This window comes from Alligator sinensis, unplaced genomic scaffold (genome assembly GCF_000455745.1).
Source record: "Alligator sinensis unplaced genomic scaffold, ASM45574v1 scaffold31_1, whole genome shotgun sequence".
Lineage (NCBI taxonomy): Eukaryota > Metazoa > Chordata > Crocodylia > Alligatoridae > Alligator > Alligator sinensis.
The window spans coordinates 4309523-4325852 of NW_005841884.1; the positions used below are offsets into that span (position 1 = coordinate 4309523).

Below are 16330 nucleotides of genomic sequence, written 5' to 3' on the forward strand. Positions count from 1 at the left end.
GGGGGTCGGACTCGATGATCTATTGAGGTCCCTTCCGACCCTAACATCTATGAATCTATAAGAACGTCATTTTACACTAGTATCTGTTAAAGCCAAACAGACCAGTATTAAGATACTGGCAGAAGGGCCCATCTGACAACTACCATGTCCATTTATTAACCCTGTCTTAGTTCAGGAGGGTTTCATCAGCTGAACCTAGTTTAGTTCCAGAGTACTGTCCTTGGATGAACATGGTGGAACTGTAGGAAATACACCTCAGCCCTTGTGCACCTTTCCCCTAGACAGAGAAGCTGCAGATGATGTGAACTATACATCTTAGGGGGAAGTAGCAGAGAAAATATAAGAAAAGAAGAGCTTGAGTGGTTCCAGAGACAGCCATAAAGTACAGAGCTGTCCATACACTTGAAATGATCTATAAAGAGGTTTTTTAATTCTTTTTCTGTTCAATAAAAACTCTAATCTCTGACCTGCAGAACCCAGGACCTCAACAGTTGTCTTCCTGTAACAGGGGGCCTTCCTGGGGCTGGTCAGTTATTGGCCCGCCAGCCTGTCTCCGGGCTAACCACCCACCATCCTCATCTGTCATGCCTTGATGATAATAATTAAGATGTTAACCAGGCAGGAGGCTGCCCATTTACTTGCTCAGTGCTAAGGGCATTACACACGGCTCCAACCTTCCCTTACTGTGTCCCATGCCTCACAGATTGCATCCCAGGCAGCTAAGATCACTTGTACCATTCTCCCTCTCAAGCTGTGGTCCCCTTTCTAGGGGAGGTCCTAGAAAGGAGACCTTTGGCCTCCCAGGCCCTGGCCCCACCTGCATCAAGCCAGTCGGCCCCCAGGCTTCTGGCTCTGGGTGTCCCTCGGCTGGTGGGCCCCTGGCTCTTTTGACCCCTCCCTGCCAGGTCCTGGCCCCAGCATTGACCAGTTCAAGGATCTATCCGGTCAAGATGGATGACACAAATGTATCTGCTTTTTGTTTCTCCCATTCATTTTGGTGAAGACCATAAATTTGGTTTTAAATGTGGTGTTATAATATTTTAGGAGCCGTTTCTCAGTGTAGGCTACTTTCTAGTTTGCCCTTTTGAGTATTTGCTCCTGCTTGGAGCTTTGAATGAATCAGGATATTTCAATGATATATTTTATCTTTATTTGGAAAGATGATGTGCTAATAACAATATAGGAATATTCTTTTATTTACTTGCTCTTGTTTCCTAATGAAGGGGTTTTTCCAGAGATTACAACAATACAAGAGCAAGTTTTGTTGTTTACATGGATGAAATTGCATCGTGCATTGGTGTAAAGCCCAACGTACTGCTGCTGTTCCTGACGGATCCAAAGCTGGCTCTGGAGGTCTTCTTTGGCCCATGCACACCCTACCAATACCGTCTAGTGGGACCAGGAAAATGGGGAGGAGCCAGAAATGCCATCCTGACTCAGTGGCAGCGGGTGCTGACACCTCTGAGGACACGAGTTGTCAATGATTCTCCCAATCAGTCCTCAGCTTTGGGCTGGTTTACGCTTCTTGGCCTGCCTGCATTTCTTGGTGCCATTTTCCTTATTTTCAAATATTCCCCTCAGCTGCGGTTCCCTGGAGTATGTCTTAATGGTGACATTTCCTTTTGGGCAAGAGATTTTATGAAAGGAGGGCTCTGATTTCCTAGTGAGAGTTCTAAGATGGTCAAAACTATTGACCAGCTCCAAGAAGCATTTAGATTCCTCCAGCCAAGCACATCCCAAGCAAATCCTTGATGAAGCCCACTGTTTACCTTGACATAATAAACAAGGAAATGAAAACCTAGTTTCAACCAACTTGCTCCTTGCTTCAAATCTGTATTAACATTTTAGCCAAAATTCCTTTTACACTCGAGACTACCTATCTACCCACATGCCACCAGTAGTAATTTGTAGAATTGTGTGAAGCTTCAGTCCCTGATTCGATTCAGCAGAGATTCGGCCCAATTCAGTGGCCAAATCTCCAAATCGAATCAGAGACCCTTTAATCTCTCTGAATTGAATCAGAACCCTCCGAATCAATTCAGAGAGATTCAGAAAGATTTGGCAATTCAGACGTAGATACAGCTTTAAATGTTTTTTCTACATACTTCTAGGTAGCAGGGGCTCATGAATGCTGCAATGCTGGGGCACATGGAAGCACAGGGGGCTCCCCAGCGCACTCAGCAGCAGACACAGAAGTGGATCAGAAGCACTTCCGGTCCACTTCTGGGTCCACCGGGGCATGCACCAGGGCCCCCCCCCGTAGCCCCCAGCTCAGCAACTGGTGCCTCCTGGGTCTCAGGGTCCCCCTGTGGCTGATTGCTGAGCCGGGAAGATGTGGGGGCGGGGGAGGGGGGGCCCTGTGTGCTCCCCGGTAGACCTGGAAGTGAACCGGTCCACTTCCGGGTTCACCGCTGAGCACGTGGGAAGGCCCCCTGCGCTGCTGTGGGATGCTCCATCCACCCCAGCATCGCAGCGCTCATGAGCCGCGCTGGTACCTCGAGGTATGTAGAAAAAACTTTTAAAGCTGTGTCTATGTCCGAATCACTGATTCTCTGAATCAGCTTTGAATCTTCAGATTCAGCTGAATCGAATCAGGGACAGTGATCTGAATCAACAAATCAAATCACTGTCCCCGATTCAGGCCAAATCCAAATTGAATAGGGCCTGTTTTGCACACCCCTAAGAATTTGACCTTCAAATCAAGCCCACAGGTGAGAGCCCTACTTGGGTACCTTTAATAGAATTGGAGAGAAGAGCAAGGGGACCATCAAGCTACCAAAACAAAGCCTCAGATGACTTGAACTGAAAATGTATCATGTATTTCATTTACCTTTCAGCACTGAACCTGCTTATTTGCTATGGGGTCATTTAGCTTGAATGTGAAAATAGACTAGCTAGCTTCAGTTTTACAGAAAGCTGATTTCTAAACATTTTCACTTCCTGATGCTTTTCCAGAAGACCTTTGTTCAACTGCTGCTTGCTTCCAGGTGAGGTGCTTATGAATGATGAGTCAGGGTCACAAAACCTTTTATACCACTTGGTGTAATTTACAGCAGTACCAAAAGGGATGGCAAAGCTATACCATTCTGATTTAGTAGCACTCCATACTCACTTTGAACTGATGAAAATGGACAGAGGATTTGGTACTTAGGAGACTTCAGAGAAGGAGTTGTGGCACCATTATCTAATGAAAGCTGTGGCTCTTGTAGCAAGTCTGGTTCTGGGGCGGCAAAGTCATCCTCTGGTGGCCACCTGCTCTTGCCCTTTGCAGGCTGTGGCTCCTCAGCCCCAGTCTTTGCTGTGTGCCACCACAGTCATTCCATTAACAGCAGTGCTCCCCTTTAGAAGGGTCTAGGGCCCAGAGTTCCCTTGGCATGCTTCTTGGTGGTCTCCTCCATCCACACATGCACAATCTGGTCCTCCAGTATTTAAACACAAGCACAACAATATGAGCATCTGTTCTCAAACAAAGGTTCCTTCCAACCCTGGATCAATACCACATTGTGGCAACAAGCTACAGTGCCAGGCCCAAAATATTTATCTTCTGCCTGGTAGTTCAGGGGCTTCCTTCCAGCTTCCCTGCAGTCTGGAGCCCTTCTTCCCTGGCAGGTCAGGCCCCTCTCTTCCCCTGAGTTCTGCTGCTTACAGCCGACAGGGCCAGCCTGCCCCCCTTTGCCAGAAGCCCTAGGCTTGTGTCCTTCTAATCCCCACCCTTTTTGCTCTTGTGGCTCCCCAGCTACACACAGGGGTTTCTCCTTTGCCTAATGGCAAGCTTCTGCTCCTCTGCTGCAGCCCCACACAGAAGGCTTAGCCTGCTGTACTCCAGCACCGTACCTAGCCTCCTGGCAGGCCTGTGCAAACTTTTAGTATCAGGCCCCTCTTCACCAGAGATAATGATAATATTAATCAAAAAATTACCTTTCTGTCTGGGCCCCAGCAGCCTCCTGGTTTGCCCATGCCTGTGTCTGGCCCTGCTGTACTCTCCCCTTATAGTGAAAGAGGCTTCTGGCTCCATGTCACACTGTGCATTACACTGACTTCAGGTTAGCAAAACATGGGACAAGCTTACCCAGAGTGTGCCCTCTACCCTAGGGCACAATGACTAGCACAACTAAGGGGGTGTTGAACATGAAGCATGCTATGGAGAGAATTCATGGTTCACATTGGGTTAAATCAGCAGTGATGAAGGGGCCAAAATACAGATATGGTGTTTCCAACTTAAGGGGTGTGATGCCACATGTGATTCCAACTTAAAAGGATGAGAAACCAGGCACCAGATCCTGCCGTGGGAAGGTAAGTGATCCAGGGCTCCCTGTGCCTTTGACTTGCTGAGTGTTTGGTGGGCTGTGTATGTTTTGGGCATGTACTCTGAGAAGCTGGGAGTGTTGCTAGCTGAGTGATTGCTGCCTGTGCCTGACAAAAGCCCTAATGATGGAGCAGATCCAGTCCAGGCCCAGAAGGATTTACAAGAAGACTCCCTGAATGACCAGGGAGCAGGCAAGAGAGCTATAGGAATAAGTGATGAGATTCCAAAGCATCCTATGCCATGAGAAGTTCATCCATTCAATGATGGAAGAGATCTCCAGGACTGTGGAAGGACTGCCAAAGGCAGCGCTAGAGAAGGAAGAGGATATGGACTACGAGAGAGGTGAAAGCTGGAAGGTTGTGACTTCTGGCAGCAAGCAGAAATCTTCTCTGCCTGCAGCAGTTAATCTGGAGAACAGATATGGAGCCCTAGGAACAGAAAGTAAGAAGCATGTTCTATTGGTGGAGGAGGACAGGCCTGGCCTCCCCAAGGTGGGAAGGATCTAGACAACCACCACCAAGAAGAAGTGATGAATGATAGTGGTTGGAGACTCCCTGGTGGTTGGATGCAGAGGACAGAGGCATCCATCTACTGGCCTGACCTGTTGTCTCAGGAAGTCTGCTGCTTGCCTGGAGCATGAATCCCAGATGTCACAAGATTACCAAGACTCATCTGGCCCTCTAAATACTACCCCATTCTGCTCATTCATGTGGGCACCAATGATACTTCCAGGGGAGACCTTGAGCAGATCAACAGTGACTACAAGGCTCTGAACAAAAGGTTGAAGGAGACGAGAGTTTAGGTGGTTTTCTCAATTCATCTGGTTAAGGGAAAGGGCTCGGGCAGGAGCGGGTGCATCCTGCAGATCAATGCATGGTTGCACAAGCAGTGTCATCAGCAGGGCTTTGGCTTCTTTGACCTTGGGAGATGTTTCAAGAAAAAGGATTGCTAGGAAGAGATGGGATCCATCTGACAAAGAGAGGGAAGAGCATCTTCTCAGACAGGCTCGCTAATCTAGTGAAGAAGGCTTTAAACTAGGTTTGTCGGGAGATGGAAACCAAAGCCCTGAAGTAAGTGAGGAAGCGGGTGACCTGGAGGAAGTACAAGCAGGAGTAGGCAACAGGGGAGGTGTTCTCATTCTTCCTGAGAATTAGAGCAATTGGCTAGTTACTGCAGGTATCTACACAAATGCATGGAGCTTGGGAAACAAGCAGGAAGAACTGGAAGTCCTCACACTGTCACAGAACTATGACATGACTGGAATAACAGAGATGTGGTGGGATAGCTCACGTGACTGGAGCGCTGTCATGGGTACAAACTGTTCAGGAAGGACGGGGGTGGGAGGAAAGAAGAGGAGAAGGAGTTGCACTTTATGTAAAATAACTGTATGATTGCTCAGAGCTCCAGTATGAAACTGGAAACAGGTCTGTCAAAAGTCCCTGGGTTCAAGTCAGAAGGCAGAGTAACAAGGCTAATGTTGTGGTGGGGGTCTGCTATAGACCACCAGACCAGGAGGATGTGGTAGATGGGGCTTTTTTCAAACAGCTGACAGAAGTTTCCATGTGACAGGCCCTAATTCTCATGGGAGACTTCAATAACCCTAACATCTGCTGGGAGGGCAAAACAGCAGTGCACAGGCAATCTAGGAAGTTTTTGGAGAGTGTTGGGAACAAATTCCTGGCGCAAGTGCTGGAGGGGCCAACTAGGGGCCGTGCTCTTCTTGACCTGCTGCTCACAAACAGGGAAGAATTGGTGGGGATTAGTGGATGGCAACTTGGGTAGCAGCAATCACAAGATGACTGAGTTCAGGATCCCGAGGAATGAAAGGATAGAGAGCAGCAGAGTAAGGACCCTAGACTTCAGAAAAGCAGACTTCGACTTGCTCAGGGACTGGATGGGCAGGACCCCCTAGGAAGCCAGTCTGAAGGGGAAAGGAGTCCAGAAGAGCTAGCTGTTCTTTAAAGAAACCTTACTGAGAGTGCAGGAACAAACCATCCTGAGGTGCAGAAAGACTAGCAAGTATGGCATAAGGACAACTTGGCTTAGCAGGAAACTCTTCATTAAGCTATATACATCACAAAAAGGAAGCTTATAATCAGGGATCTGGATTTTCCATTTCCCATGGAAAAACAGAAAAAAAACCCATAGATTTTCCCTTTAATGGAGAAAAAAGTGAATTTTCCATTTTAATAGAGATACACGTGGATTTTCCCCTTTGGCAAAGAGCTCTCTGCAGGCTGGCAGAGTTCCAGCCTGCAAGAGCTTCTGGTAAAAAGGGCAGCAAACCCTGAGCCCTGTCCCGAGGGAGACGGGGAAGGGCCAGGGGCAGGGCCAGAGACTCTTAGTCAGCCAGGGATTGGCTCAGGCTCACTTTCCCTCCTGAAACCTTTGGGGTAAGTGGGGCTTGCAGGGAGCTGGAGGCCCCCTCTGGCCAGGGCTAATGGGGTGAGAGGCTGCGGGTTGGGGATGGGGGCCACCAGCAGGGCTGGGGGGGGCCCTGTGGGTCAGCTATGGGTGCCTGTCAGGGCTGGGGGGGAGGCTGGTGGCTGTGGGAAGAGCTAGCAGGGCGGGGCTGTATGGGTGGGGGCTAAGGGAGTAGGAAGTTGTCTGCATGTGCTCTCAGACCAGCATGGGAGAACCCAGGCAGCATCTCCGCACCCCACTGGAGGTGGGGATGGCCAGGCAGGTACCTAGCAGTGTTGAGCAGCCGGGATACTTGCCCGGCTCCTGTGAGGAGGAGGGAATGGAAACAGCGCAGTGCTGGAGCTCAGGGGATGCTGTGGCATACAAGAGGCCAGGGCGTGTGTCAATCTGCTGCTGCCATCCATGCACCATTAGGCTGGGTGGGCTCTGTGCCTCCATATGGGGCTTCCAGCAGTCCAGCCAGAAGCTCCATGTGGAGGCAAGCAGGAGCCCACCTGGATCAAGGGTATGCAATGCAATGCCCCTATGCGGCTTCTCTCTGGAGTGCTGCAAGCCCCACATGGAAGGCCAGCCCAGCCCAACCTGGTGGCACGTGGACCCGAGAGCCACGCGCCATCGGGCCAGGTGGGAAATCACACATGGAAGCATGGAATTGCATGCCATCAGGCCAGGCAGGTTTCTCCTTGCCTCCGCATGTGGCATCCTGCAGGAGTGCTGGAAGCCCCGTGTGGAAGCACGGAGCCTGCCTGGCCCAATGATGCATGACTCCAGGTTGCAGTGCCATGATGCGCACATGCTGGCATGGAGCCAACCTGCACTGGTGGGAAGGAGCATGCCAGCAGGCTGGGCTGGGTTGGCTTGGTGCTAGTATGTGCAGGCCCTGGGACTCTGCCAGAGGCATGTGCTGCCGACGGCTCTGCCTGCTGTGGGCATGAGCATCCCAAGGGCCTGCTGCTGCTGATCCGCAGGTGGTAAGGGCTGTGCACCACAAACCCCACATCTTCCCACAACCCCACACACACACACAACCACCCCCAAACCCCTTCACAACACCCACCACAAACCCCACATACTGCCATACCTACACCCCCCTCGTGGTGCACAACAGGAGCTGCTGCCAGGAGAAAGCAAGTGGCAGGTAGGCAGGGAGTGAGGGGCACCGGCAGGGTTGGAGGTGCTGTGACTTGGAAGTGAGAGGCAATGGCATATCAGGGTTGCTCAGCACAAAGCAGGTGACTGCAGCTGGACCCATGTCCTGGTAAGTGAGAGGGGCAGCAGGAGCTTTGATTTTCCACGATGAAAAACCCAAAATCAAATGCCAAAATATATAGGTATTTAGAATTTATTTTATTATAGTGATTGAGGCACTAGTAGGTTTCCAAATTGTAAACTTTAAAACTATAAATATATCAGTAAAACATGCTCAACTGATAGCTATATATATAGTGCCCTGTGAATAGATTTGGGGTTTTTAATCAGAGAATTTGCTAATTTTTTTAATCAGAGAATTTGCGATGTTCAAACAGAAAAAAACAGGATCCCTGCTTATAAGTGGAAACTTGGACAAACAACTATGGAGGAATATAAGAGTATTACTAGGGCATGCAAGGATGAAGTCAGGAAAGCCAAGGCACAATTGGAGATAAAGCTAGCAAGGGATGTGAAGGATAACAAGAAGGGTTTCTACAGGTATGTCAGTAACAAGAGGAGGATCAGGTAAAGTGTGGTTCCTTCACTGAATGAGGGAGACAACATAGTGACAGAGGACGCAGAAAAGGCTGAAGTACTCAATGCCTTTTTTACTTCAGTCTTCACAGGCAAGGTCAGCACCCAGACTACTGCACAGGGCAACACAGTTTGTGGAGGAGGTGAGCAGTCAACTGTGGCAAAAGAACAGATTAGGGACTATTTAGAAAAGCTGAAAATATAGAAGTCCATGGGGCCAGACAGGATATACCTGAAGGTGTTGCGGGAGATGGCTGATGTGATAGAAGAGCCCCCGACCATTATCTTTGAAAACTCATGGCAATTGAGAGAGGTCCTGGACTATTGAAAAAGGCAAATATAGTGCCCATATTTAAGAAAGGAAAAAAGGAGGATCTAGGGAACTACAGACCAGTCAGTCTCACCTCAGTCACTGGAAAAATCATGGAGCAGATCCTTGGAGGAGAAGAAGGTGATTTGGAACAGTTAGCATGAACTTACCAAGGGCAAATCATGTCTGACCAATCTAATTGACTTCTATGATGAGATGACTGGGTCTGTGGATGCAGGGAGACCAGTGGATGTGATGTACCTTGATTTTAGCAAGGCTTTTGATTCAGTCTCCCACAGCATTCACTCAAGCAAGTTAAGAAAGTACAGGTTGGTTGGATGAATGGATTGTAAGGTGGTGTGGCAGGGTACCTTTTGGTGCATGCCCCATTAAAGGACAGAGTCAGGCAGCTACCAAGTGCCTGATGGTAGCAGCCATCTTGAGAACAAGGGATATAAAGGCTGCAGTTTGCTGCTGCCAGCCCAGGCAGAAACATTGCCTGGCTGAGCTGCAGCAGGAACACCTTGAAGGTAGGAGCAGAAGGCTCTTGGTCCTGGGCATGACCTAAAACTGCACCCTGCCGGGGAAGGGTGGTTTGGTGGGGCTCCTGGTGGTGCAGGAGCCCCCAGGAAATGCCAGGCCAGTTACCTCCCCGGTGAAAGGTGAGGAGGGGCGCTTAACCCCAGCCCGCATCCTCAGGTGGGCTTTGGAGGCAGTTGTGGGAGTAGTGGGGCCAGGTATGGCAAAAGGAGTGCCACCTGAGCCCAGCAGGGATGTGAGATCCCAGAGACCCCAGAGGGGGTAGCGTGTGGAGAATAGTTGTGTGGCCCCGCACAGAGTAGCCTGAACAGGAGTAGGCCTGAAGGGCAGTGCAAGGGCCAGCCCTGTGAGTAAGCTGATCATGAAGATGATAAAACCCGAGGGTGGGGCATGGTGTAGAGACTCTAGAGGGGGCATAGTAGGAACCCCATGTGTGAGGAAGAGGCATGGTCATGGATGCCTGAGGCCATAGTTTGGGCCACAGGCCAAGTAGGGGGCTCAGCCAGAGAGTTAGGTGTGAGTCCTGACCCCGGTAAGTCCTCCACTGCAAAGAGGCTGAGAGTGTAACAAATGAAAGACCTAAAGGGCAAGCACAATGACCTGCTGCTCCAGGGAAGGAGTGAGAGTCCCTGTGAGACCCTGGAGCACCAGTCATGGTGTAGGTTATGATTACATCATGTGGATGCCATCTTTGAGGCATGGGCTGTGGTGTAGGAAAGGTTTAGAGCTGCAGATAGTGACCCCTGGCATCGGGGCTGGGAATGGGCAGCTTCCCACATTATACCACCAGTTTATGGGAACAACAAAGTCATGGCAGGACAGACTGCCCCAGAGAGACAGGTGGGCGGGCCGGCATGAGACCCAGCCCCAAGCATGCCTCCTGTCACAAGTGGATAGGAAATTGGCTGGATCATCAGGATTGGAGGGTAGTAGCCAATGGCTCGATGTCTAGTTGGCAGCTGGTATCAAGTGGAGTGTCCCAGGGGTCAGTCTTGGGGCTAATTTTCTTTAATATCTTCATCACTGCCCTGGAAGATGGCATGGAGTGCACCCTCAGCAAATTTGCAAAGTACACCAAATTCAGGGGAGTAGTAGATATGCTGGAGGGTAGGGCTAGGATTCAGAGTGACCTAGACAAATTGGAGGATTGGACCAAAGAAATCTCATGGGGGTGCAATAAGGACAAGTGCAAAGCCCTGCACTTAGGGCAAAACAATCCCATGTGCCAGTATAGGCTGGGGACTGACTAGCTAGGCAGCAGCTTTGCAGCAGGGGATGGCTGCAGCAGGAAACTGCTGGCAGCAGGAGGGGTCACTTCCCCTTGCACTGAGCAACAGTTTTTGTTCTGTGCCACCGCTGCTGAGCCTGGGCAGGCAAGCCCGGAGCGGGAGCGGGGTTGGGGCTCTGCAGCACAGGTCCCTGCCGGTACTGCAGGTCTGGATTCACCGGCGGTGGCAGCCAGAAGAAGCCATCTGCTACCTGGGCTGCCTAGAAAGGCAGTCCAGTTGCAGAGCCGCCCCAGCCCCACTGTATGGCCAGGGGGTGGCAGGACATGCCACAGCTGGACTGTGCTTGGGCCAGGAGACCAAGGGACCTCTTGTAGGCTGGACAAAAACCCACTGTGGGTTGGATGCAGGCTGCATTTTGCCCGCCTCTGGCTTAGCCTCTTTACGCTCTCCTCATATGGAAGCCCCTCCAGACTGCTAATCATCCATGTTGTCCTTCTATAGTTCTTCTATATCCTTTTTAAGGTGTGAGGACCAGAACTGGACACAGTACTCAAGGTGTGGAAGCACCATTGATTTATAAAGAGGCATAATGATACTTTGTATCTTGTTTACAATTCCCTTATTAGTGATCCCCAACATTTTGTTTACCTTTTCACAGCTGCTGAGTAGGAGGCTGATGCTTTTAGTGAACTGTCCACAATGACTCCCAAATTTATTTCCTGTGTTGTAACAGCTAATGTAGAGCCCATCATAGTGTAGGTACAGTTTGGGTCATTTTTGCCCAGGTACATCACTTTTTACTTAATCTATATTGAATTTCATCTGCCATTTTGGTGCCCATACTCTCAATTGTGCCAGATCCTTCTGTAGTTCCTTATAGCCCACCTTGTCCTATTTCCTCTCCAACTTTTTTATCTGGTCTATCAAAACCAGTGATTCTCAACCTTGTGAGACTCAAGGCAACACTCAGAAAATGCCAGCTCTTAGCCTTCACTCATTTGTTGACTGTGGAAAAAATAATAGAGTAACTCTTCTGTTGCAAAGAATTCAGCAGGCACATCTGCATGTGCAATTAATGTGCATAAATTAACTCCAGAGCTTATTGCTCCAGAGTGTTTTGTTCTCAGGCATGCCGCTTGAATATGCACCCAGGAGCAAACGACTCTGGAGCATATTGTTCATGCGCAGCACATGGAGCCTGGTCAGAGCAGCCTAGGTTGGTAGGGAACCCAGGGGGTCAGCCTGCTAGCTCAGGGCTGTTCCAACAGGGCTCCACGTGCTGCAGAAGGGCTGGCTGGGGCACAAGGGTACTTCAGCAGAAGGGCTGCCTGCCAGCTAACCCTGCCCTGAAATACCCCGTGCCCCAGCCAACTGGAGCAGTGTTTACACATGCTGCTGCACACAAAAAAACTGCAGCAGAGTTTATTAGTTTTGTGCACCCTAATAGAAGCATACATGTAGCCACCGAGACATTTACTGCAGTTAATTAGTTAACTGTGCAGTAAACGTCTCGTGTAGATGTGCCCAGCAAGACCGCAATAGATCAGAATGTTTTTGACGCTATGAATTCCCATTTGAAATGTTTGGGTTTATAGTATGAATCATGTGTAGGTGTTTGCACACCTAACTGTGCTAATATTGTGTGGCACCCCACAGCATCCTTGAAATGAACTCATGGCACCCCAGGGTGCCACAGCACCCTGTTTGAGAATCACTGATCTAGAGTATAAGTTCTTCAGGGTAGGGATTGTTTCTAACTCTCTATATGTGCAGTGCCTTGAACAATGTGGCTCTTATCCCTATTTTGTAAGATTGCTAGGCACTACCATAATGCAAAGAACAATGATGAAAATGTTGCAGGGTTCCTTCCTTTAATGTAAATGACTTCCGTCATCTCAGTACTATAATTCCTTTTTTCTGGCATAAAATCAAGATATTTTTTTTTTAAAATAATAAATATTGAGTTCTGTTTGCCAGCTTGTCATGTCTTATCTGGTTTGTCAACTCTTGTGATTTTATTATGAATCTTAGATGTGCTTTTTTTTCAGATAGACCCATCCTGGTAAAGCTACCAACTGGCTCCAAGTTTCTGAGACAGCACTGACTTTTGGAGCTGTGTCCTAGTGGCTCCAAGGACTCCCTGAAACACAACTGTTTTTTTGGATTTGAAAAAAAGGTCACGTATTAGCACTGTTGTGTCTGAGATCATGAAGCATGATGTTGCTTGACACGATGTTTATGCAGCCACTACCTGAGCTAATTAGTTTTCTCTCTTAGCAGAGCCAATTAACCTACTTGCAGCATTGCACTGGTGGCTATACTAAGTGCAAAATATGATGTATCCATTCTGGAAGTCTCTGGAGAATCTGGGACTATGTCCTGGATGTGGTTTCTTGAAAATTGAGTCTCTGGGCCCTCCATCCCTTTTCAAGCTTCTGAGTTCTGTGGCAACACATGGCATGGCATGGCACAGGGCACTGAGGGTAAGATCCAGGCCAGATGGCACAGCGGTAGGGAGGGACACGCATGCAGGCACACACTGTAGTGGTGGGAGGGATACCCATGCAGAAGGTGGGCCAGGGGCAGCCTATAGGACACCTGGCTACTTAGAAGTTGGATAACTATGATGTAAAATGTTAAATATCACAAGACTTTTAGAGATTCTCTTCAGTGTTGTCCACACATAGGATATTCAGTGGCTTTCTGTTTGAAATTACTTGATTACATGGAAAGTTTAGATTGATTGTTTTAAAACAAAATAATACTAAGCCTACACACAAAACCTGTACTGCTTGTCCTATAGCACTATAAATAAAATGATATAAACACTAGTGGAAACACAGGTTTATTGCTGTAGCTTATTCCTGTGTGAAAAAGACCTATGCCTGCATAAGACATCTTTGTATCAATGTAAGCTTATCCATACAAGGCTGAATTGCTGTATTTGCAGCATCCCACATTTTGGAAGCAAAAGCTGGGAAACAGTTCTGGATGCATCAGAGTGATCAGGAGCTCTGAAACTAGTAGATGAAATATAGTCAGTCTTCTGGCCCATACAATTGCTCAGTTTGAGAATTTGTCCAATTGACGCTGCCTAGGACCAATTTTTCATATTCAGGATGAAACTCCTATTTTTGGGAGTCCTCCAGGACTCAGCCCTGAAATCTGGGATCATCCTGGATTTTCCAGGATGGGTCATACATGTGAAAACAATTACACCACTCCCCTCACTGCATCATCTCTGTAAAAGCTGTGCATGCACCTTGTTTCTTAGCTCTCTTCCTGGCTGAAAAACGAATGCAAGAGACATAGGCACCAACTTTTATTTTTACCGGGGAGGGAGGCCTAAGATGATGGACATGTGAAAAGTTCTGCACATTTCAGGTGACAACCCTCTTCCCGAGGGGGGCCAGGGCCCTCAGGCCCCCACATACTCGGTGCCTCTGGCAGGAGTATCCCAAGTTATTATGCAAGAGTAACCCAGTAGCTGAATCCATGAGTAAGCCAAGTGCAAAACCAATGAAAAATAAAAAGACCCACTCAGGTCTAAAAATCGCACAGGTTTTAACCTAGTCCCATGATCTGGGGCAGGGCCTAAGCCAGAGAGTTCTAGCTACCTGAAGCAAGCAGGGCTGTCTCTTGGCCAACACAGGCCTAAAATGTGAGCACCAGTATTGCTACATGGCTGCTCTAGGAGAGTATCAAACTGGTGGAATTTATTACCAGGGATCCTGGGCTCTTCTGATAAAATTAAAAAACCCCACAATTTTTGGATTAAAAAAAAGTAACACAAAATGCACATTTTTCTGTGATTAAAATGAAATGCCACACAGTGTGTGTGTGTGTGTGTGTGTAGTAGCCCAGGTACACTCAAGAGTATGCCCGTCCACAAATGGAAGGGATGGAGATGGTCAGGCAAGAGTGCTGCAAGAGAGGGAGGGAGCAGTTCCCACTTTTTGCCATACAGCCAAGCCAGGACACAGTACTTATTGATATACATCATTTGTATATAGTTAAGTTACAAGCCCTTAAACTGATGTAAGATATTTACAATATGCTTTACATGTGACACTGCATTCAGTAGTCTGCAATCAGGAAATTCGCACTACCTCCAGGAACATGCAAAACAGAGCACAGGTAACTGGGAACTCAAAACGGGTTACTCACAGCATGGGAAGTGACCAACTTCCAATACAGATGAGTATTGGATATCCAGGAACAGGTAAGCACAGGTAGGTAAAGCTATCACTTCAATAAACAGATACAGGCAACCCAGTAGGCAAGCACAGGTAAGTCAGGTAACAATACAGTAGGCACATACAGACAGCAAAGCAAATAAACACAGGTAATTCAAGGTACCATTTCAGTAAGCATATACAGGCAGCAACCAAGTAACTCAATATGAACATCGAAGAATACCCATAATTATATTAACATCAACATTACATCAATCACAAGATATGAGGTGCCTTCAACACCCCCTGGGGTGTCCTGTGGATCCCCTGTCCTTTTGAGTACAAGCTTGGGCTCACCTCCCAATAGAGAAGGGAGGCTCCAGAATCCCCCCTCCCTCCGACAGCATCGGGCTCCCATCCCACAACCCGAGACCCTGTATATCCAGCTCCCACAGGGGCCTCTCCCAGGGCACCTCCCCTGTGGGACCTGCTCCTCAGCAACTCCTGCTCCCGTTCAAAAGAACAGTTGGGTCTTGTCCCCTGGACATTAGCCCTTGTAGCCTCTCCCCAGCAGCACCTCCAGCTCCTCTTGTGGCCAGGCACCCTGCTCTGGGCACCCAGGCCGAGCACGCTGCCTTCTCCAGCTATCCAGCCTCACGCTGGGGGTTTTCTTCTCTCCCTGGCCTTGTGCCCCTCTCTGGGCACCGAGGTCTTTGTTGTCTACATCAAGCCACACTGCCATGAGCTCTGGCCGTCTGGCCTCATGCTGGGGCTTCTCCAGGCCCCGCTCTGGGCACCGAGGGCTCTTTCAGATGTGCGGAGCTGTGCCCGCACATCCCAGGCCCGAACTGCCTCAAACAGCTCCCAGGACTGAGGCTCCGTGGATGGGGTTGTCCCAGGCAACTTCTTCAGGGTGTCTTTTGGGTGACCGCTCGCGGGGCAGCTCTCACCAGTTCTTCTAGGCCCCTCTCTTCTTAAGTCCTGCAAGGCATTGCTCCCCAGTGCGTGATCACCTGCCCTTTTATTCTTTCTAGAGGCCCCTTCCCCCACAAAGAGCATCTTCAATTGAGTCCAGACTGCCCTCTTCCCTCTTCCAAGCCCATTGTGCACGGCAAAAATGGCAAGCCCACTGCGATAGATAGATAGATAATTCTGTGGCGTTCCATTTTAATCACAGAAAAATGTGCATTTTGGGTTACTTTTTTATCAGAGAAAACCAGGATCCCTGTTACCAACAGGCCACAAACGTCTCTGCGACCCACGAAGAGCCGAGATCTGGTGGGGAGCCGCTGAGCTGGGCCTGGAAGCGGCCCAAAGACTTTTAAAAGCCCCTGAATTTGCCCCTGAAGCTCCTCCTCCCCAGACAGGCTCCGGCAGGCCCCGCAGTGCCTCGTGGACGCAGTTCCCGCCAGCTCCTGCAGAGGGCGCTGCCGGCTCCGCTCCGGGCCGTGAAGAAAGCGGCTGTCCGGGGTCACGTGAGCGGAGCTACGTGAGTGCGTGCGGCGCAGTGACGTCAGACGCTTTGGCGCCGGCTTGGCCACCCGCCATCTTGGTTGCTGTGTGGGAACGGTTCGGGCGGTCGGCGCGGCGGGAGCGGCGGCGGCAGCAGCAGTAGCAGCGG

The 16330-nt window shown here is 49.4% G+C and overlaps 1 protein-coding gene across 10 annotated transcripts in view; it reads left to right on the plus strand.

The window, feature by feature from the left end:
* The window catches only part of LOC102373121 (dimethylaniline monooxygenase [N-oxide-forming] 2), a 60558-nt gene extending 44372 nt beyond the window's left edge, over positions 1–16186 (plus strand). For 8 of the 10 annotated variants that reach the window (XM_025196777.1, XM_025196781.1, XM_025196776.1 and 5 more), the window contains one exon: positions 1224–1827. In XM_025196777.1, the coding sequence (XP_025052562.1) occupies positions 1224–1656 (433 nt within the window). In that variant the 3' untranslated portion in view covers positions 1657–1827. Of the gene's footprint in view, positions 1–1223; positions 1828–12582 lie in introns of those variants that run through there. The other 2 variants (XM_025196783.1, XM_025196784.1) reach the window with 2 other exon arrangements.
* Positions 16187–16330: the final 144 nt, after the last annotated feature.